General features: G+C 38.6%; 1 protein-coding gene across 1 annotated transcript in view; it reads left to right on the plus strand.

The window, feature by feature from the left end:
• The window catches only part of LOC107640264 (isoleucine--tRNA ligase, cytoplasmic), an 11,775-nt gene that overhangs the window by 7,600 nt on the left and 3,248 nt on the right, over positions 1-927 (plus strand). Inside the window, exons 15-17 of the mRNA XM_016343802.2 lie at positions 253-378; positions 502-639; positions 729-856. Coding sequence (XP_016199288.1) covers positions 253-378; positions 502-639; positions 729-856 — 392 coding nt within the window. The remainder of the gene's footprint in view (positions 1-252; positions 379-501; positions 640-728; positions 857-927) is intronic.

Below are 927 nucleotides of genomic sequence, written 5' to 3' on the forward strand. Positions count from 1 at the left end.
CTCATCCTTGTTTCAATTTCTATTTTATTTTGACCCATAGTTAAACTTGTTGAACTTCTTAGACTGAATTGGTGGTTTCACCAGTGTGATTGCCAGTATTCACTTGGTGTTATCATGGTGCCTGTTATATGAGATTATTCTCACTTCCTTTCACACTTTGCCACCCCCACCGTCTGTTAGTTACATGTTTATTTCGGCATATTCATAGCATAAACATCTGCTAATTTGTAATGTTATGAAACGACCTTGCAGGTTGTTCCTTACCTCCTGAAGTTTCTTGACAACCTGACAAATATATACGTACGGTTCAACCGGAAGAGACTTAAAGGTCGTACTGGAGAAGAAGACTGCCGGACAGCTCTGTCAACTCTTTATAATGTATATCTTTCATCTTATCTATGGTCATAACTTATTAACTTTCCTAATTCCCATTTGCCCTTCTACATTCTGACCTTTCTGGTCTCCTAGTTGTCTCTAGTGATATTTCATTACTTTTTTCAGGTGCTTTTGTTGTCCTGTAAAGTTATGGCTCCTTTTACTCCATTCTTCACCGAGGTTCTCTTTCAAAATATGAGAAAAGCCTGTAATGGGCTTGAGGAAAGCATACACTATTGCAGTTTCCCTGAGGAAGAAGGCGAGGTATGCATCTTAGCAGTTAGTATATTCTGAGTGATCTACATGATTTCAGTTTGTAGTAGAAATCTTCAAGAACTGCTTGCTTTTGTTAGAGGGACGAGCGGATTGAGCAGAGCGTTTCCAGGATGATCACAATAATTGATCTGGCTCGAAACATTCGGGAGCGTAACAACAAACCTCTCAAGACTCCGCTAAGGTACCTTAGTATTTACGAGTGCATGTATTGAGGTATGGCTGTATGTACTTTATATTCTTTTTCAGCATTATGAGTTTATAAACATTTTGGTACTG

This window comes from Arachis ipaensis, chromosome B05 (assembly GCF_000816755.2).
Source record: "Arachis ipaensis cultivar K30076 chromosome B05, Araip1.1, whole genome shotgun sequence".
Lineage (NCBI taxonomy): Eukaryota > Viridiplantae > Streptophyta > Magnoliopsida > Fabales > Fabaceae > Arachis > Arachis ipaensis.